At 39.5% G+C, this 21576-nt stretch overlaps 1 protein-coding gene across 2 annotated transcripts in view; it reads right to left on the reverse strand.

Moving 5' to 3' along the window:
* LOC103131506 (aryl hydrocarbon receptor-like) overlaps nucleotides 1-11133 on the reverse strand; it is a 34505-nt gene extending 23372 nt beyond the window's left edge. For both annotated transcript variants that reach the window (XM_007543169.2, XM_007543168.2), the window contains exon 1: nucleotides 10694-11133. In XM_007543169.2, coding sequence (XP_007543231.1) covers nucleotides 10694-10752 — 59 coding nt within the window. In that variant the 5' untranslated portion in view covers nucleotides 10753-11133. The remainder of the gene's footprint in view (nucleotides 1-10693) is intronic.
* Nucleotides 11134-21576: the final 10443 nt, after the last annotated feature.

Raw genomic sequence — 21576 nt, forward strand, 5'->3', positions numbered from 1 at the left:
AGGAAACACATGGTGATTTTACAGAGCTGGAACAGGGAAACGGGGGATGGTCACATCTTCATGCCGCTTAGATCACTGCTGACAGAAATAACACGCTGACAAGAACAAACTCTGTCACAACACAGCATCTGCTTCAATTATTACATTAGACTAACAGTGTATTCAATCCTGCTTAGTCCGCCTTAATCCAACTCAAGTTTGTTTGCCTAGTAGAAATTTCAGCTTGTTTGGGTAGGTGCGAATGCGTAATCAAACTCCGATGTGGACCAAGAAATTGAACTCTGGTCCACCTAAAAACCTCAGTCTCCATTTAGTTGAAGTGAATTATGATGCTGTTCAAATACATATGGATGCAAGCAGACTGGAGACTCTGACGGTTAACTATTTAGGCACTCTTGAATGGTCGCCATGGGAGAATAAAGGATTCCTCAAACATGCATAAAAGAATCAAAGCAATACTCATATGTTTTGATGAAGGAATGGCATGATGTGACATGATGTGAAGCTTAAACCAGACCAGGTTCAGCAGGTGAAATCGTTCCCAACAATACAGCAAGAGTGAAAACAACAACTACAGCCAAACCCAAAATAGCTTTTCTTCTGTTTAAACCACAAGGGTCCTGGAAGCTGATTAACCACGATGTACAACACTGCACTGTTTGTCTGCAGGGTGATGGAGGTTGCCTGATTTGGGCCTGTACCCGGGTGCCTTCCACTCATCAAGGCGTTTACACCAATATAGTGAGAGAACTACTCTGTTTCACAGATAGGGTCATGCAGCAATAAAATGACCAGAAACACAGCTGCAGAGCCATCACACAGTGGCTGTACATCAAACACAAGCAAAAGAACAAAAATAAAATCCTGACAATATTAATGACCAAACAGCAGATGAGGAACCCCAGTAGAGTTGTGCAGAACCTGAGCAGACAAGCCACTATAACCTAAAGAGGACAGAATTATAATAATAGTACTCACTTATTATGCAAAGTACAATATGGCATGCCCTTTCCTTTATGCATTAAATCTCAGACTTAGAAAACCAGATGATCATGGAGTAAAAAACAAAACAACCCTTAATGCGTCATGTAATATTTGCTCAACCTCTGAAGCATGAATGATTGTGATCTAAACAGAACAGACTGAGCCTATTTGTTTCATCTCATTCTACTCATCACAGATGCATTAAACAGGCAGAACAGTTCACCGACACACAGCAGCAGCAAGCTAAACACACAACCCAGCTCCTGGTTGTTTACGAAGCATCACTTTCACTGAGAGAGAAGCTTGGCTCCACAAGTCACACAGTTAGAAACAGGCTACTACTAAACAGTATACCTTCATAACAAGAAAGGTCAAAGGTTGGACGAGTTTAATGGGCCACGCTGCTCAAAGCAGTCCGAGGTGACAGGAGCTAGATGCTGCAGCTGCTCTGCAGTTATTCTCCAGATGCAGCGTAACAACCGTCTCCCTGACAACACTGGCAGGTTTTACCAGCTTCATTTTGGACAAAAAATTTTCTTCCACTTGACCATGGAGTCTCTAGATGAGCCTTGACCTGAGTTCACTTCACCAGTGGTTTTCTCATTGCTGCTCTCTCATTAAGCTTTGACTGATGAACAACCAGCAGTTGTTGTCTGCAGAGTCTCTGTCTTACACATGGACCGGATTCCTTCCATGTCTAGCTGATGATTTATCTGAATTCCAGGGGATGTTCAAGGCTTAGAATTTGTTGTTTCAATTTATGACTTAAATGTTTATCAATAGAGTAAGTAAAGTAATAAATTGTACTTATAAAGCGCTTTCCACAGACATAATCCACAAAGCGCTGTACAATAAAAATATACCTTAAATTATGCAAGGAATAAAACAACCATAAGAAACACAATAAAATCATGACATAAAAGCCTAGGAAAATAAAAGTGTTTTCAGATTAGTTTTCAGCCTTGTATATGGAACAACCAAGAGGTTCTGTTTGAGAACAAAGGCCATGAGCAGGAGAGTATTTAGATAAAAGCTGACAAAGATAATCAGGAGCCTGGCCATAAAGCTCTACTCGGCACAAGACAAGTCAGCACAAGCGGGCCAGTGTACTGAATGTAGGACCAAAGTGATGTAACTGAATTTGGTGAGAAGTTTGGCTGTTGCATTCTCTACTGATTGCAAATGTGAAATTGCAGACGTATCCTTTCAGATCCATTTGTCTTTATACTATAATCAATTGGAGACGCAGTACCTGTACTCAGCTGATCTCCATTCCACTCATTGTGAGACTACTAACCAAGTCTGGATCAATTCATCCAATGATTTGAGTACCTTGATTATTACATTTCCTTGAGGCAAATTATCTGCCTTGAAGCTTCATTAAATTGTGTTTTGCTGTTATGTTCTGGCCAGATAATTATTTGTGTTGCACAACACTCTCACTTCTGCCAGTGAGTTGTTGACGACTAAGTGTGCATAACAAATGTCTTCTTTCCCCAGGCATGTCCACTTTGCACGTTCTGGGGCATCTGGAGAATTGAATTGATTGATAAAAATATGCAAGTTTTCATTGTTTTTCGGGGGATCAATAGGCATCCTTAAATTGACTGGCACATGTAACACGATAGCCTTTCTTTCTCAGGAGCTGCTGCCTAGTGGCTGGTTCGGAGCGAACGGCAGCGAAGTACGCAGCGGGTGTATGCGCACACAGGTGGAATAGAAACACACGCACTGTAGCTGATGCTTAATGCAAGCATAGCTTTACAGACAAATCAGAAAATAAATGCCATAGTCCCTGTTGCAACAAATGGGTGGCGGAGCGCAGTGTGGCGTATACATAGCTGTGTTTCTGTGTATGATGAAGTGCCAATATTTGTTGCTCACAAAAGACTGTGCAAAGTGAGAGTTCACCCATTAAATTGACTGCACGGAAACTGAAAACTGGAGTATACACATTTTAATCAAGTTTATTTATAAAGCACATTTGAGCAACAAGGCCGTTCAAAATGCTTTATGTCATAAAAACACAAAAGGGCTATGAAAACCTCATACAGTCATCAACTGAGAAACCAGTATCTAACATGACATATTGTCAAGTGTCATCATCAAAATCATCATTACACATCAAATATGTTGGTCAATGTTTAATTTGTTGCTTTTCAAAAGCAACTCTAAAATCAAGACTAAATCAAGTTTTAGTCTCGATTTAGAAGGAACTCAGGGTTTCACCTGTTTTGCAGTTTTCTGGAAGCTTGTCCCAAATGTGGTCATAGAAGCTGAATGCTGCTTGTTTGGCTTGGTTCTGATTCTGGGGATGCAGAGCAGATCAGCACCAGGAGACCTGATTGGTCTGGAAGGTTGATGCAACACCAGCAGATCTTAAATGTATTGTGGTGCTAAGCTGTTCATTGATTTATTAACTAACAACAGTATCTTAAAGTCTATTCTCTGAGTTACAGGGAGCCAGTGGATGTCAGCTGATGTCAAACTGGCAGCATTGTCAGGTGATAATTTGATGAAGGAGTGGGAACCTTCAGACAGCTGCAGGGGAAAGTTCCAGAAACTGCAGGCATGATAAAACCACTATCAGCTGTTCTGGGTAGCAGCTAGTCAAGTTCAACTGAATACTAAGCCTCATGATGTTACATACGATTGAGGGAGGCGGGGACGGGGGAGGGAAGGTCTGTGGGGGTCAAGGCTCATGACTACATGTGACACAAAGGCTTCAGAAAAACTGCAGATTCTGACCACAAGGTTTTAGACCTATGTGCCGTCCAGGCAGCAAATCGTTCATTTCCCTGAAGTTCTTTCTTTAGAGAAATGTTGTTTAATGACAGGCTATTCAATTTCCTCCTCCTCCACAACTAACCGCCTGCTGCCCTCATGCTGCAGCTCTACCTTCTCAGAAATGATCTCATTCTGCAAAAATGCTCTGCAGAAACAAAAGCCGGCATTCAAAACCTTTTTCTGTTCCTTGGTTTGGGACTCACATGGCTGAGCAGACATTGGACTGTTCTGTCTGAAGGAATGATACTGTAACTGGTCTCTCTGCTTCTATCTGGATACCAGATCAGAGCACAGCTCTGCCGAGATAATAAGGATGAGACGTGTGTGAAGACTCTGACACATGTTGGTCTGGAAGCAGGCAGGGCATCTGCCTCTGTGGTTCTGAAAAGCATGACATGTTGGCTCTACACATGCATGCCTGCTGATAAAAACGGACGCAGCTTCAGTTTACAGAAGCAGCCTCAGAGACCTTCACAGAGAGAAGGAGACTAACATGTGCTTTACAATAAAGTGACGAGAGGGCTAGAACCAGATCAGCTGCAGTCACTTCTGCTACATTCAGTAGAAACAACCAGGAGCAGCAGGTTGGTGAAATGAGGTAAAGACACAACAGAACTCCAGAAAACTTTGAGGTAAAAGTGTCTTCGGACTAAAACATATCCTGAGAAAAACATCTCAGAAAAAGCAGAAAAAGTTGATTACAGACATTTCGCAGGAAGACCTTATAGTTCAATACTATGACATTTACTTGTGTAAGCACAACAGGAAGTGAAGTGCGAACAATACTACACTGATTCCAGGGCTGGAACCTAAACTGATCTTTCTGAGTCATCACTGGATTTTAAAAATATCGACAATTCAGTTACTGAGAATTCTGGGTATTTTCCAGTCAAATTAAAGTAGATGGTACAAGCCAAGGTCATTACAGTAAACTGAAACTAACAAATAAGAAGTGAAATGGAGAAAACATTTTTGTTAACTGAAGTAAATAAAGACAGAAACTAATGGGGAAAACTATAACTACCTGCAACTGCATTGTGTGCTTATAAAACTAATTAAAATACACTGAAATCACAGATATAATACCCTTCGTTTTCGTGTTTATGAATTTATTTGTTAGCCTTTCAAACTGATGTGAAATATATTTTTCCCCCACACAAGCAGTTTACATCAGTTGGTCATTCAACAATAACTGAATCCAACTATAATGAAGAAACTCAAAACCATAATAACGAACCAAATGTTTACATACAGAGCGTACAAAACAAACATTTTCTTTACCAGGTGATCAAATTTAAATCTGTAAATAAATGAATATATTTAAAAAGATAGTTCAATGGGTGTGAAGAGGAGAGCTGGAGGTACACGCTGGTCATTTTTCCCTTTTGTTTTTTTTGAATAATTCCACTTAACCATATTTATTCACCAAGAATGAAAAAAAAAACATTAAATGAATAGCTGGAGGGAAACTTTTACTGTTATTCCATTTTACAAATGTAACAGAACATTATTTTTTACAACATAAGAAGTGTTTCCCCTTCATTTTTTAAAGTACTCAGATATTATGTGCAAAGCTAAATATCTTGTGTCTAACATAGAACTAGCATAGAAATGTCCCTTTTAAAAATGCAGTGGATTCTAAAATAATCATTTCATAAAATGACCTCTGTGTAAATGCTTGAGCACACTTCCATAATGATCATTAATTGTTCATTTTTATTTCTTCCATCTGTCACAGGAAGCTTCTTCTCCATTTTCTGAGTAATCATTGTATCCTTGCACCTGCAGTCAAGTGAGTAAAATGTACAGAAAGGTTTTCTTCCGTTTTATAAAACTTGCTGGCCCTGAATGCTGTGCTAAGCTTTGGGTTTATTTTTTATTTTTTTTGTGGGAAGAGTTTCAACTGTCTGTGTGGAGAGGTGACAGAGCTGCAGTGGCCAAAAGGAAACTACTGTATATCCTTCCATTCTTCCATAACAAAGCTTTTTATTCCATCCTCAATTAGACCATCATTGCACTTAGTGTAATTGTGTGTTTAAAGGTAAGAAGTGCCTACATTATGATCATCTACATCTACACATGCATGCAATAGCTGTGTGCTTTAATCAAGTCGGCAGATTATAATTAACTGAAATTGCCAAACAGAGAACTTGACACAGCAACCAGCAAGAGAGCTGATGCTTGACAACAGTGAGCAAGATCAGAAGCAACAAGGACAGATTGAGAGTGAATGTTTGGAGCTTTTTCAGTCATGCTGTGCAGCGCCACGCAGTTAATTAGCTGGGAACAATAAGATGGCCACCAGTAGAGCATTTACATCAAATACACTGACTTTCAAACGTATTTTACCTTCCATCATGTCACATCGGCAAACTTCTATTTTATGTGATAAACACAAAGAAGACTTTCATTTTAGTAAATATTGTATGTGAATAAAATTCTAGAATGTGGCATGTATTGAAGCCATTTCTTGGTCCCGTTTGTAGCTTGCCAGAGGTCATGAAGACTCTGTATGTGGTGGAAAACTAATACTGCACACCCTGAACATCGGCTACCATCTTTATGGTGACCAATGGTGGTGGCAGATGGAGATGAATCCAGGACAATCTTGAAAGAAAACCTGATTCAGGCTACAAAAGATGAGAGACTGGAGTGGAGTTTCACCACCAGCAGGAAAACAGCCCCAAATACCCAGACAGAGTCCAGACAGAAGAAGTCTATACAGGTCCAAAGCTGGCAGAGACTTGTCCCAAAGAACATACATCAAGTCTTGTAATTGTCTTTTTTCACCTGTATAAGTCAAGAAGGGTAACGTTGACTTTTAATTAATAAATGCAAAACACCAAGCAAGAAAACCGCCTAAGAGTTCTCTCCTCCTAATTTATCTACATCCATTCATTTCTACACTTCCCTCCAAAGTCCTATGTCTGGAACAGTAACATTTCAAGCTGATTCAGCATTTTATCGGAAAGCAAGCACAAAGTGTTGCTCTAACCTTTAAGAAGAGTCGGCACCACACCAAATTAGTTTGTAAGGATGATGAACAGCAAAAAGAATCGGCAAGATGCATAGCAGCCGTCCCAGTAATAAAAGGCAATCTTAATGGGCCACTCTGCCATGGAATGCCCCACAGGAATGACCACAGCATTTTATGCTTGGGCTCAATGCTGCCTTTGTGCAGCTGGCTGCGCAGGAAACCTCAGCCCCAGAATCTCCAGAAACACAGACGTCTACAGACAAGGCACCTCTTTCCTTTGGAATTTACCCTGGGAATGGCCAGATCTGTGTGAGCACAGCACATGTCTCCATGCGGGACCCAGAGAGGACATCGGCACGTCAAGGGGGTTTCTGTCCTGTTTGTCTATACACTAAAACACATGACGAACATCTTTAAAGTGGAGATATTGCTGTATAAAGAACCTCCAGGTCGTGTTACCTGTAGTCAATGATCAGAGACAACTTCTCTATCTAACAGATCCAGTAAATTCATCTTCTGATGACTGAAACAACCCATCAAAACCCGTGTCCTGTGGGAAAAAAAGGAGAATCCACCAAAGGCGTAGTCTTTCTAGGCAATGAGGGCTTGTGGTTCACCACTTTGTGCACGGTCTGTGAATGAATACAGGAGAAGCTCAGCAAAGAATCTGAATGCAAAACTGAAAAGGAGGAGGATCCTTCAGAGCACAAGCTGACTGAATAGATCTCTGTGAACACAAGCCCACTGGGATGGCTTTGACCTTTAAGACCCCACTATATGAAAGAACCATTACACCACTGTAATCAGTATTACCACATGCAGGGCTTCCCCCAGTGTAATACAAGTCTGGTGGGCCACCAGGCTTTACTTGCCCATCATCATTTGGGCAATTCACATTGACTGTTAAACTGTGTTTTGGGTTAAACATTAGCAGGCTGTGATCTTTCCAGGTCGTACTAGTAAGATGATCTTCTCCACTACTCACACAGCATAAACAAGTCTACAATCATTTAATGCTTCTTTTGACCCTAAATACTTGACCCAACCTGAAACTAAATAATTGTATGCTCCAAACTTTTGAAAACTTTCTTCTGGCTCGTCATATAATATGAGGTCTGCAGCTCCAGATAGCAAGTTATGTGGATCGCCTTATAATCCTCAAGATTATAAGATTAAAATTCGGATCATATCCTAAATATACTGCGTATATTTTCGAGATACCTCGTCTGTTCCAGCCCATGTAGGGCATTAGCTACTCGTTGCGATCCATTTTGCTTTGTTTTGAACTGGAGAAATCCACTTCCAGACTCCCATCTGAATTTCAAGTGTCATCCGTGTTGCATGTCTGCAACCCACCAATAAATGTCAAGATAGAGGTTTGTCATCAAGGTTTGAACTGGGAAAGGAGTGAGTGGATCAGGAATAATTCAGTCTACAGGGAAATTCATGGTCGACTTTATATTGTAGGTCAAATCCAGGAACTTTTCCCAGTAACAGCTTAATATTCTGTTCTCCTCTTTCTTCCCTGCATGTGTCTGAGCTAATGCAGCTGGAAATTCACCCAGAAAAGAGCCCTGGTGGAGAGGTAGCACCTCGGCTGCTACCCTGAACCTTCATGGTAGAGTTTTGAAAAGAGATGGGGATAGAATCATATTTCACTCATTCCAGTTTAAACATATCTACAGCACATATTTTCTGAGTTTCTTACTTTCAGCTAATTGAATGAATTGATATTTTAGGGTTTTCAAACTGTGTAAGTCTGCACATAATGTTTATGCTCAGAGGAGCAAATATAAAAACAGACTTCGCAACCTTCCAAAATGTTGCCTCACTTTGGGATTTTAGTTCACTTCCAGAGAGTAACCTCTGTCTAAGAATCTGGTGTTAAAGTTCAGTGGGTGAGGAACAGCTGCTAGGAATCACAGTTAAAGCATTAGTCTGAATAATGGATTTCAAATAGTTTAGAAATGTCATTGTAAACCTTCCCTGATTGATTTAGCAACATTTGCTTCTCTAAAGTGACTGGTGGCATCTTAGCTCCATTGTGTTGTTGTGTCACCCCTTCCCCCACCTTTACATCCCCCCACTCATTTCCTACAGTCCAGCAAACTACCTTAACATCTGCCTTTCACAAATGAAAATGAAACGATCAACACAACCTTGCAGCTCCTGAAGCAGCTTAATTTAACTCTTCCACTCACAACTTTCCCATTTTGCCCTTGTTATTCTCTAATGAATAATAACACAGGGGATTCCAATGTGCATGTTTGTAGAATTAAGTTCATATTTCATCGGTGAACATTTTATGATTTCATTTTATGGCATCCTGACATGTCATAAAATATATCATTATATATCATGTCTGTTATGGTCAGTCAACTTTATAAAATAAGAGAGGAGACGACCCCTGGTCAAACAAAAACTCCTTATGAAGGAGCTACTGTGGTTAGCCATTATTCACCAAGGTTTGTTGGTTCAAAACATCACATGGCAGATTGTAATGCTATGGACCTAAAAAATGTCTAGCATAAATCTTCAAAACAGCATAAAACTGCAGTGATGTAGCAAAATGACCAGAAACAGGAGCATTCTTTGGGAACGTCCTATAAATGACATAAAATTCTCTATCATCACCACAATTAGTGAACTAAGAAAAAACTTTGCCAATTAACTCTGTTTGGCAGTGTGTGAGTGGAAATCACACTGAAAGAAGCATCATGGATGGTTCATGGTTGGCAGGAAATACAGCTGGCCTCAACATTAAACAACAAAAGGTCCACTGCTTCTCCAGACTTAAACCCAGTCCCAGACTAAAATTGCTCTTAGAATAGAGTGGATGCCGACACTGCTGTACTATATTTAAGAACAAATATACTGGTGTCTAGTAATGTCTCACAAAAAGGCATTACTAGACAATAACTTTTTGACACGAAAGTAAAATAAGCCACAAATCATTTTATGGCTTCATATAAGGATCATGACTACACAAACTTGCCAACCTTCGATTTATTGTTAATAAAACCATTGTTTTATGGGTCATTAATTCAAATAGTAACTTTGTTGACTATAGTTTTGTTTTACTTTATGTCTTGTTCACTATTTGCTTAGATTTATCATCATCTTTTTATCGATTCAGACAGCAAAGCAACCCACAACAAACAGTGTCCACAAAACCAAAAACTATACAGATTCACGCCTTTTAATCAGTCCTACACGTTAGAAACGTCTGCGCATGGTGGCCTCTGTAACAGACTACCTTTCCGGACTCAACCCTAGTCAACAGGTGGCAGTACAGAGAATAAACAGAACCACATTTAAACGCAACTGTAAAAGCCTGGGTGCCACAGCAGCTTCGCAGGGCCGTGAGAGCGCTAAAGTCCCACCATGAGAAGCAGAGGAAAGAGACTTCCAGCCTGCTGCTGCTGATCCCGAAGCCCTACGCGGGGCTGGATCACATTACAGAAAGCCAGCGACAGGCTGCGAGCCCCCGCCCTCCTCAGAGCATCGCGTGAGAGCAGCAGCCGACTCTCAAACTTGATTGTGATTAATGCGCGAGGGCAAGATGTCCATGCCAGATCCAAGCACACACATTTTTTAAGGTGGTCTTACTAGCACATAACTTCACATACGCACAAATTCAGTCGTGTCAGTTTCTATTATCCTGGCAATTTCATCGTTTTTTTCTCTCCCCCCTCCAGCACTCATAAACTCCATATGATAGCTGACAGTAATTTTCAATTTTCATAAGTTAATTTGGATTTTATGAGCCTGAAATAATTTATTGAGCACACTAAAGGTAATTGTAGATGCCTTTCAAGCATATTAAACCAGGAGTTAATTACTAGTCGTCTTTTTTTTAAAACTCAGGTAAAATGTCTCGGTCAGTTAGCGCACGTAATGTAGCAGCAGACCGGGACATGTGAAGACAGAAGAGAGAGCGCTTACTGCTTGAGGACGGGCTTCTTCCTCTTCTTGTTGGCGTACGTCCCCGGATTATTAAACATGGTGCCACTCGGTTCAACTCAACTTTCCTCCAGCTTTCCGTTCGTTTAGCCCGTTCGCTCTCCCGCTAAAACTCAAGAGAAGTTCTCTCCGCAAACTACCGGGATCCGCGGCGGGCTGGTGCCTCTCTGACAGCTCGCGGGACGGCCACTGCTGTTGACCTTGCTCGCTCGACGCTGCGGTTCGTGTTAGACTCCTGGATGTTTGGTGAAGAGAAGGAAATGGAAGTAAAGAAAAGTTTGGCTCTGAATTCAGATTATGTCCAGCCCCTTCTCTTTGGATAAACAACGCCGCCTTATTATTACAACTCAGAGTCACTTGAGTTCTTTCTCTCTTTCTCACACACACGTACACACACGCAGGCACACACGGGGCGTTTTCAGGAAATGTGTAACTGTGTTTTAAGGTGGACTGGATTCTTTGTGCTGGTTCTGTACACGTTTTTGTAAACTTCACGGTGGGCCGTGATTTTTGACCTATTATCTTTTTTTTTTTTCTTTTTGACTTCACTCCACATTACTAAACCAAACATTTTCTTATGAAATACAGCGGAGCAAATCTATTACGACCATAATTACTCTAATTGAGATTAATCAAATATAGAAAAACATAAAAGTCAAATGAAAAAGCAACAAAAGTCCGGTAACAGAAAACTACAATTTTATGATGGGGGAGGAGTTATGCATAACTGAGAAGTGGAAGGAGAATGAGCATGGCTTTCAATGGCTTTTACAGATAAAAATCAGAGAGATGTGATATGGACTTGTAGTCGCACTCTAAGAAATGACATGTTAAATTTACTTAACCAAGTTATGATAAACGGTTCCACTAAAACTAGTTAATCAAATCTAAAGAGTATTACATATTTACTTTGAACATAGTAATTTAAGTAAAGACAAAATATTCAGTTCAGTAAATTCAACACTTTGGACTTAAGTTTGTTTTACTTAATGTTGTGACTTACATTTACAAGATGACAATAGAATTTACTTATGACAGTTAAGTTAAGTTTATTCAACATTAGTGACTTGTAATAAGGTTCTTGGCTTTCATTGCCTGAATTTAACTTGAATATTCTCATATCCTCATGTTCAAGTTAAATAACATAGTTTAGTGGAACCAGCTGATATAATTGAGTTAAGTAACTGAAACTGAAAGTGTTTATGTTTCATTGGATTAATAAAACAAATCTCACCCACTAAAATTAATTTTAAAATATCAAAATTAAGAACAGTAATGTCGAACCCAGCAGTTTTCTTAAAACACAAAAACAAAACAGGTCAGGCAGTGATCGCTAGTTCGCTGTTTTCCAGTAAAACAAACACAATTACATGCAACATGGCTTCAGGCAGAGCGGGCGGTCATGAAAATGTGCATTCATCTCACTAATGCAGTTTCATGTTGTAATGTGTAAACTAGCCAAGAAGCACTCTACTGCTCTGAAAGTAGCCTCATTCTTCATGAACTGACTGTAGAGAGGAAGTTTTGGAGTCTACTTTTTTGTCTTAACCCTTTACACTCCAAAATCCTCACTACAGCATTTTTTTATTTTTTATTTTTTCATTGACTCCATTTAAATAGATTAAGTTATGAAGAATTTTTTTAAATCAAAAACTTCGCACCATACTTTAATAAATTAAATCCTGAAGATGCTGGTTTAATGTTTACTCTTTTATGTTCAAATTATTATTTAAAATTAATATTTTTGCTGAACATCTGTGGGTTTCATTTTATTTCCATAAGAAGATGTGTTAAAACAGCAAAAGGTAAGCGAGTTAATAGAACATAATCCTGCCCCTTTAAGTATTTATGAATATTAATGGGAAACTATTAGTTGAATACAACTAGGGACAACATCCTTATGTCATGTTTTTAGGTACATCTGTGACCCACATGCAGAACACTCAGGAGGTGATTGAAAGAAAAAATGAATAAAGTTTATTGAACAAACAAATTTGGAATGTGCATCTTTGCCAGGGAAACTGGAAGCAGGGGGAATAACTGGAACTCTGTAAGCAGATTAGGTAGCAGACGAGCAGCGGGGACATGAGTGTTAAAGGTAGATTGAACTTGAATTTTACAGCAGATGATGGTGATGATGAGTCTACCAGGGACGGAGAGGGAGATCCAGGGCCTGGTTCTAGTGTAAGGTGACAGCGAGGTATGGAGAGGGGAGCTTTGAGTGTAACTTTGCCAGTCATGAAAATTAAACCAGAAGTCTTCATAGACAGACAGGCGCCAGGAGGAACCAAGGTGGCACAGCGAATGGAATCCAGGAAGCCACAGGTAAAAAGAGATCATAACTTGGAACATCAAAAATCTCAGGAAAACGTTAAAAATAAGAAAAAAAAAATGAGGAGGCACAGACTACCATAGGTGCCAGTGGACTGGCAACTGGCTCCTCTCTGGCTGGTGAAGCAGATGACACGCAGGTGTGTAATTGCTCAGCAGGTCCGCCCTCCGGTGAGCAGCAACTCTCTGGCTCCCTCTGGTGGAACACTGTAGAAATTGGAAAAACCCAAATCCCAGCAGCTTCCCAGCAGCTTCCCAGCAGCTTCCCAGCAGCTTCCCAGCAGCTTCCCAGCAGCTTCCCAGCAGCTTCCCAACACCTAAACAACAGGATGTCATTTTAAAAAATGACGTTTTAAATTAACAGCAAGTGTATAGGTTGGGTAGTGCACTAGAAATGTTACCATATATGGATAAACACGTATGATTCCATTCTAAATCGTATGCATTGAAATATTGTTCTTCATTTGTTTTTATTTGTATTTAATCAAATATCAAAATGTCATCTGAGGACTATTTCTTCCTATACGCACAGGATGTCACCTACACTACAGGTGTTTATTTTTTCAGGATTATTTATGTTTTAACAGGATCACGTAGAGTTTTATTTTTTTCACTTAGTGCATTTTTCTTTTCCAGATGTTTTGTTGAAACAGCTGATCAGAATTCACTTCAATTCAGCTAGACGTCCTCACTGATTTCACAAGCAGACTGCAGAGTCTGACTGTTTTACATCTATACTCTTTTTTTGCAGATTACTTTAAATTTCCTTTACATAAGTTCTGTTTATTTAACGTGATGAACATTAGCAACAAGATCCCTCTCCTGGATTAACAAAGTGCTCTGATTCTGAAAGAACTCCAGCAGTAAAGCTGGAAGTAACACAAATGTAGCAGTGTTATTAGAACAGAATATCCCCCGCTCTGGAAATGGTCCTGGGAAAACCTGAGAAGTGAGAAGTAAAAGACAATTAAAAGTCAGAAATTCCTCAACACTGGTATTGGAAGACAAATGCATGTTATTGCACTATTTATCAGACGTAATTCAGATTTATTCGCAAAAGAAACTCCTGTTGTTTTCTAATCCTACTGAGTGGAAGCAGATGTAAAGTGTGGCCTATTAGACCGAGTACTGAACCCAGTACTCGGGTGAAGTAGCAAGGTATTGTGAATTGCGTTAGTGATATCTTGATGGCAAAAAAATAAAAAAAATAAAAGCAAACTGACCACACTGACCACATCTCTGATATTGTTCTGCTGGAGCTTGATCTTCCTGTACAATGTCTTTGCTGACAGTAATACCCACTCAGTCATGGACTCAGGGATGTGGTTATTTGAGCTTTTGAGATGTTAATCAGCTGCTCTGGATGATAAAAAAAGCTACTTTATTGTTATGGTTACACATAACAAATGTCCAAAAGTAAAAAAAAAAAAAGAATCAGTAGAAATTGTTCCTGCTGTGCAGCATCCAGAACCAGAGGAACATTCATCCACAGAAGAAAGAAACCTTAGTTTCTTTATTCTGATTTTCAGCCAGAAAATCAGGACTTAAAGATTTTCAAAAGAATAAATAAGAAAGAAAAAAAAAAACAGAACTACTAAAACCAGAGGAGCACAATTCGAGAGTGAGAAGAAAAATGACTTTTAACACTAAAAGAGTTGTTGGAATTGCATAGTATTTGATTAAAAGCTGTCACTACACAGCAGATGAATGTGCATTACCTCTGATACCTACAGTAACATTGCCATCTCATTTTGAACAACAAAACATGTCTACATTTAAAGAGCTGAATCAATAGAGTAAAAATCATCAGTACTGTCTTCCTCCAGGCTGATGTTAGAGCTGCAAGAGGCCTCCCAACCCCACACTGAGATCAACAACATCATATAAACTAGGTTTGTGTACTACAGCATTTGGCTTGTGGTTTCACAGGCAGAGACTGTTTACATGGGTTTAATCTTGTGTGTGCGTGTGTGTGTAGGTGTGTGTGTAGGCGTGTGTGTGTGTGTTGGTTTATTTAGCTGCAGTAATGTGGTGGGCACCAACAGCAACCTTAGTTTCTTTATTCTGATCTATAGTGAGCAGAAGTGGTTTCCATCACTGGTTTTTATTTTTCTGAAATCTGAAAAGTGTTGAAATGACGAAACCTCCGTGGATTAGTGAGCAAACTTTTATGTAAAAAAAAAAAAGAAAAAGGTGTTAAATCTCTTAAAGACATTGAGAGCGCTGTAGATGGTAGCGCTAAGCTGCTCCTGCATTGTGTCTAAAGTACAAATGAATAAAACCTGATATCCTGAAACTCTTAGGATGAGTTTCTTACTAATGTGGGAGTTATGTGCTTATATTTATGCAGACGTTAAATTCATCATACTTTTATACTAGTTTTGCACTGGCTTTCTTTTATAAAAGCTGCTGTTGATTGCAAAATCTTTTGTAACCCATGTGGATTTCTGGAAATCTTCACGAAAAAGTACATTTTTCGTTGGCCTGCTGGTAATTTCAACTTGAGTGGAAAGTGTAAACACCACTGACTGAAACATTGTAGAGTAGCTCTGGCTGTATAATTCTGGTCGTGTCTTTCTGAACCTCCATCACAGTTTCAGTTCTTCTGCAGTTCAACACAGGATCACCTTGTATTAAGCTCCGACTGCCTTCTCATTTATTCTGATCAGCATCAGAATGTTGACCATATCAATGAAACGACTGGAGAGTTTTGTGAGGATCTCTGGCCAATCAATCAATCAATCAATCAATCAATCAATCAATCAATCAATCAATCAATCAATCAATCAATCAATCAATCAATCAANTCAATCAATCAATCAATCAATCAATCAATCAATCAATCAATCAATCAATCAATCAATCAATCAATCAGTTTATTGAATATAAACAAAATACAAAATACAAAGTCATAAAAAATATAAAGTCAACAATTGAGAAAACTAGTAACAACCATTACATTTTGATGAGTGCCATCACCAAAACCCTCAGTAAACATTAAATATATTGGTCAATGTTCCATTTATTATGGTTCAAAACCAATTCTGAACAGGTGAGTTTTTGGTCTTGATGTAAAGGAACTCAGTGATCCAGCTGTTTTGCAGTTTTCTGGAAGTTTTTTCCAGATTCGTTGTTCATAGCAGCTGAACGGTTCTGGTTCTGGGGATGCAGAGCAGACCATAGTCAGAAGACCTGAGGGGTCTGGAAGGTTGATGCAACACCAGCAGATCTTCAATGTATTGTGGTGCTAAGCCGTTCAGTGATTTATAAACTAGCAACAGTATTTTAAAGTTTTTTCTTCGAATGGGAAGGACTGTTTTTATTGTAAAGTGTGTTTGAGTGTTGTAATAAAGCAGATAGCAGTTCATAACAGATTGTGCTGCCTTACATTTATTAGGTAGATTCAGTTTTTGCAGTATGTATGAGGCTCTTTGGCTGTTTGATGTTAAAGCTGCAGTGCATAACTTAAAAAAAAGGTTTTTGCAAATTCGTTAAAACTGTCGCTGTGTTATAACAGGATAAGAAGAGACAAAAATCGAGGTAATTTACCACCTCCCTGCGCTCCTGCTACCATCTACATCAATGCATTGCTCCTGGTCAAAAACAACCAATCAGAGCCAAAAGTAAGCACTGCTAAATGTGCTAACAGCAGAGAAACAACGTAACACAGGAAAACTGTTTATCTGCTGTCATCGGTGGCTATGCTAATTAACCTGAGCATTCATGGCAGGCTCTGCTGTCAGGAAGAAGATGGAGCGTAACAGAGAGTAAAGCAAGGAGACTTTGAGCAGCACAAAGAAAAAAAAAACAAAACAAAAAAAAAAAACAAATGGTCCTATTCACGTGCTAACATAATTTTTAGACTTTGAGATGTCTTAATCACAGCAACTGTAACATCACATCTCTCCCTTTTGTCATTGGCTAATGCAGTTTATCAATTCAGGGAGGTGGGAGGCTGTGAGAGGAATGAATGACGTCTTCGAATTGAATAATTTCCTTCCAGATCGTCATCTTAGACACTCGACAAAGGCTTTTATTCGCTGCAGGGGGTATCACTGCTGCAACGATCAGACACTGGACAACTTCATCCAAATTGAACAGACACACTAATGGGATAATCTTTTCTTTTATCCCCTCTATTACATAACTGTGTTTTGAGGTGGTGACAGGAGTGAAACGATGTCTGGGATATTCTGCTTTTTAAACAGGCATGAGCTTGACGAGAAGCAGGACCTCTGCCCTCTGGGAGGAGGAAGAGTTGCGTGTGAAGAACAGGATGGCCGATTTTAACACAGCAACATCTAGCAAGGTTTTACTGCACCCTCCACCACAGGTCTATTAAAATGAACATTGAGGGTATATAAAGCAATTGTTTAATTGTTTCTGCTAATTTTCCCTCGTGTGGTCAGACAGCTGGAGCTGACTCATTACCAGATGATGGAAGTTACTACTGGGTGTTCAACAGGAAACTTAGGGCCACACCGTCACACAGATACAGCGTACAGTTATATAGTTGTGAGGCTGTCATTTTTACAGGAAGCATAAAGCAGTAGTCGTGGTCTGTCTCAAATGTAATTATGCTTATACTTAAATCGTTAGATCCATGATTGCTTAAGCAGATCTGCACCCACCAATGCATCCTCTCGGAGAGCTAGAGAACGGTTAAGTTATTGACTAATTGATCCAGAACGTTCTCACTAAAACCGGGAGGATCGTACACATCACCCAGTTCTGACGTCCTCCCACTGGGTGCGCAGCACTGAAACCACGCAGGTCCCCAAACAGTCAACAAGTAGCCTAGCAACAGTTGGCCATTTTCAAAAGTAAATAAGAAGCAATTAACATAAAAAGCAACACACAGTTTTATGTCCCTTTGAAAGTGTTGACTGTAAGAATGTGGTGTGGAATGAACCTGTTTGTTAAATGGCATAGAGGATCATCAAGTAGCTCTTATTTTAAAACGATAATAAGGTCATCATAGAAGCTTCATGTCTAGCATCTTAAATAGATCATGGAGCTCTTCTCATTAGTACATACATGTGGATCTCATTTTTAATTGTCTCAAGGTTATTCAGCAGACCCATCTTGACCTTGGTTAACCTTCCTGTGCAATTTTGCTATTTATTTATTTACTTCTTGTTACTTAACCGTGTTTTTCTGTCTGGATCAGCGTGCTATCTTTCTAATGTCAAATATGTTTACCTTGTTGGGATGAAACAATTCTGGATCTTTTATTCGATTGAATCTGCTTCCGAATAAACAACCTAATTCCTGTTCTTTCTTTGCGTTTTAATTTTGGATTTCCTGGTTCCATCTCACTTAGAGTCAAATAAAATATTTTTCTCATAATAAAAAATGAAAAATATGCACTTATACAGTACAAAATACAAGACTGGAGATTCAGGAACGTTAAGGCAGCAATCCGTTTCATTTAAAAGGAAGAAATACTTCAGATTTTGATCTGTTCCTGGGCCAGACAACAAACTGCAGGACACTAGTGTTTTAATTTGTGTGACAGTAATAGAAGGGTGTGTGTTTAAGGCAGGTATGAGGTAAAGCAGAAAACTGTCGGCTACTATTTTGGTTGCCATGCTGTTTTAATGACGAACAGTAAACCTCCTCCCTGTTGGCTCAGGCCCCGATACAGAGGAAAGAAATAAAACCTACAATAAAACCAACGGAAATTTGGCAGAGTTAAATTCACCAAACCCTTTCGCTGGCCTCATATGGCTGCTATGAAAATTCCCTTACAAGAAAAAAAAGAAAGTCAGGTATACAAATAAATCATTCTCTCAGTCAGGTCATAATTTTAAACACAAATCCTAGCTGCAGGTATGATCAACGACCAGCGTCGTTAGAAACACTCTATAAAGTGAGTGTCTCACTCCTAAAAATTCGGCTGGAAGACAGGAAAGAGCGAAGGAGAACATCCAGAAGATCCACTTATGGAAGTGTTTTAAATGTGAACACAAGATCAAGTATGAAACTCCATTCAACTGATCAGAGGCTGAACGTCAGAGCCCAAAACCACCCACTCTGAGAAGAGTAGTCCATCAACCTGCTTTACCTTATTAGGCAGGCTTGATGGTCTTGTTTCCAGGGGGTGGTAGACACATTGCTGCATGAACACGGCCACATCCTCACATGTGCTTTCACGCTCCTATCTGACGCTCCAATATTGCATTTAAAGGGGCGGTGTTATGTATTTTCCAAGCACATAGTGCGACTCTATAGCACAGTCTGGTAACTATGTTAACTTGAGTTGTTACAAAAGGCTGTTTAAAGCAGAGGGTGGTCAGTGGAGACTTAGAGACAGACCAAAAACCAGGCTAAGTTATTATGGAAAAATGTGCTTGTTCTCCCTGTTTTGAGAGACATTGTCTATCTGTCAAGAATCCTTGGGTGAGAAAATGCTGACTGGGATTTACTGCCGGTATCACTTTGAATCAGCCTTTCTTCCCTCTTTCATGTTGGCAAAAGTGTCAACAGTAAAATAAATGGTTCAGTTAGATTTTACCATCAGTAACTTAGAATAAGCAGAAATCAGGCCTGAAATCCTGGAAAATTCACCTACATCAAAACACTGCATTGATGTTATTCAAGAAATGACTTTATTTAGTATCTTTTCTACTTTAGAAAAGCAGACTTTAAAGTAATAAAGTGCATTTGCCTTCAGTGACTGTGTGGCTCCAACTTGCCCTTTTCTTTTCCCTGTGGATGCTCTCGGCTCAGTGTGACAAAAGCTTTACTCTGTACCCACTCTAACTTCTTACAGTAAATCTGACGTCAACCTTTTCAGAATGAGTGAAACTCCTGTTGCTGCAACGCGTTTTGTGGGAATGATGGTGTGAGAAAGGAGCTGCTGTGTTTGGAATAAAACGTTTCATGATTAGAAGAAAGGTTATGTCAGTGGGCTCCGAGATTACCGTCATTTGACGATGCTGCATAAAGCAGCACAGAGTGCTTGTTAGAGCACAATAAACAGACATGACGGTCACAAGCAAAATGCCGTTAATGCATCACGTTCCAGTGTATTGATACTCAAAACTGAAGTTCTGCAGCAGGCTGTAGCTAGCTGTGTTTATATTGGTGGTTACCGTGGCTACAGAGGAAACAACCCGTGAGTCATACAAGGGCACTGACAGCCATGAGGCGTTATGTAAAGTTTGGAGAGTTCAGGTGTAACGAATTTGTATGTGTTCTGCTCAGAATTTGGACAGAGATAACCAAATTGCCTTGTGACAGCAATTTGAAGCAGAACATCTGCTCTGATCTGCAACATCGCTACCAGACTGCCTCCGGGTTCAGTTTGACGTTAAAAAGAGCTTTTTGTCCTCTTTGTTTTCAGTTTCCACGACTGTCATTACAGCCGTGAAAAAGTTTCAATATAAAGAGAAAATGTGGCAACCCTGCTAATTAAATGCATTTGGTTAACCGATCATCACTGTCACTGTGACCATTTCTATGAAAGCATAAGTTTTAGTAGGTTGCTCCCGTCAGCTGCTGTTAAAACCAGTTTTGGTTCTAATTGCAACAACGGATTTGCAGAATCGAGAGAGCACTTAGTTCCTGGAAACCGATTCGGAAAATTCACCCCAAAGTTACACCGTGACCTGAGTAACTGCAAAAATCTAAGGACTCCATCTTACAATTTACGGGCCTCAGTTAGTATATAGAACAATACAGCTCATGATGGGACAACGTAGAAAAAGACCGAATGTAAACGGGTGTCATTTTTTTGCAAGTGTTGTTCGGTAAAAAGCTCCTCTCCTAAATAAAGTGACAATTTTCAAGATTGAGCCTTCGACTTTGCAAGGGTTCCACAGAAGAAACCACAACGCTGAATGAATTGTCTCTGGAGAGATGAGAGCAAAATACACATGACTGTCCCTAAATCGTGCATCATGTTTGGTTAAAATTAGACACAACACAGAGACCCGCATCAACTGTCAAACAGGGTGATGGAGCGGTGAGGATTTTGTCTTATTTAGTATTGATAAGAGTTGCAGTTAAGTTGACCTTGAAATATTTTAAAGTTAAATTTTGAAGCAGACAATGAGCCAAACAACTATTCCAGTATATGTGCAGCAGAATTACTGAAAACCAATAGTGTCTACAGGACTAAAATATTTTTGGTTAGACCATCAAACAGCTGTTCACAGACAAATAACTTTAAACCTGATGAGGTGAAGCAACATTGAAAAGAACAGTATGCTAAATTGCTTTGTCATTTACATTTCTGAAAGTATGAAATACTACCTGCTGTAACCGCAGTTCATTTACTGTCTCCTGCTGACTAACCAGCTCTAACTCTAACCAAACTCTAAATCCCACTAACAAGTTTGATATTGTAATATTTTATACAAAAGTACGACAGGTCAGAATCCAACAGTATTTCCTTTTGATCCAGCCAAAAATGAAATTGGTCAGGTTTGTTGTTCTTCATCTCATAATAGCAATCGTTGTGTACGTTCATTATTTCAGAAAGATGTTGTGTCAGCTCCATTTGTGTTATCTTATTGGAACACCTTTAT

Source organism: Poecilia formosa, unplaced genomic scaffold (genome assembly GCF_000485575.1).
Source record: "Poecilia formosa unplaced genomic scaffold, Poecilia_formosa-5.1.2 Scaffold778, whole genome shotgun sequence".
Taxonomy (NCBI): domain Eukaryota; kingdom Metazoa; phylum Chordata; class Actinopteri; order Cyprinodontiformes; family Poeciliidae; genus Poecilia; species Poecilia formosa.